The 762-nt window shown below is 44.4% G+C and overlaps 1 protein-coding gene across 1 annotated transcript; it reads left to right on the forward strand.

Annotated features, from left to right (window-relative positions):
• Positions 1-90: 90 nt before the first annotated feature.
• Positions 91-739, forward strand: PHALS_00022 (uncharacterized protein; the record flags this gene model as incomplete). The annotated part of the gene is made up of 2 exons (XM_024730342.1): positions 91-662; positions 724-739. The coding sequence occupies 2 exons, from the start codon at positions 91-93 to the stop codon at positions 737-739; spliced, it is 588 nt and encodes a 195-aa protein (XP_024580629.1).
• Between the last annotated feature and the right edge of the window lie 23 nt (positions 740-762).

Below are 762 nucleotides of genomic sequence, written 5' to 3' on the forward strand. Positions count from 1 at the left end.
AAAAAGTGTTTGACGACCCATGATTTTCAGAGGAAAAATATTCAGGCTGAGCAATCCGCAAAGGTAGCCGCTAATGAGGAAGAAAAGCGGATGTTGGTAGTTGAATACGGAGGTGAGCTTGAGGCGTCGGCTCAGTGCAATGAGAAAGACGAGCGTTTGACTCAGCTAGAGACTGAGTTGACCATATTGTCGAAGCAGTTACAAGCCACTGCGACAAAGCCAAATGACTTTGATGCAGGTGACGAGATAAACTCAATACGCACCGAAAATTCAGTTCTTAAAGAGCGCCTGACAGCTTATGAAATGCAGCTTGAGGAGCTTCAATCAAAGCAGTACGCCGAGATGGCCGACATTAAGGAAGAGAAGCGCGTATTGATGATTGAGTTGTCTGCTCTGAAGAGTAGTAAGATGGGGGTATTAGCTCAGTGCGAAGAGAAGAATAAGCGTGTGGCTCAGCTTGAGAGTGAATTGTCGTTGTCTTCGAAGCAGCTACAAACCACCATTGCAGAGCTAGAGATATTGACTCTGAAAACAGTCAATATGCAAGAAGCATCTCAAACCGAGAAGTCTGTATTTCAAGAGCGTTTGTCGGCTCAAATGTTGCAGTTGGAAGAGCTCTACGCAAAGCAGTACGATGCTGCAACTATCACCGAAAAAGAAAAGTGCATGCTTGCAAAAGAGGTATTGAATCTAAAGAGAAGTCAGTTGAAGACGTTAAATCAGTGTGATGAGAATATAGAGCGTGTGGCCCGATTAGAAAGT

Source organism: Plasmopara halstedii (genome assembly GCF_900000015.1).
Source record: "Plasmopara halstedii genome assembly, contig: Scaffold_1097, whole genome shotgun sequence".
In the NCBI taxonomy this organism is placed as follows: domain Eukaryota; phylum Oomycota; class Peronosporomycetes; order Peronosporales; family Peronosporaceae; genus Plasmopara; species Plasmopara halstedii.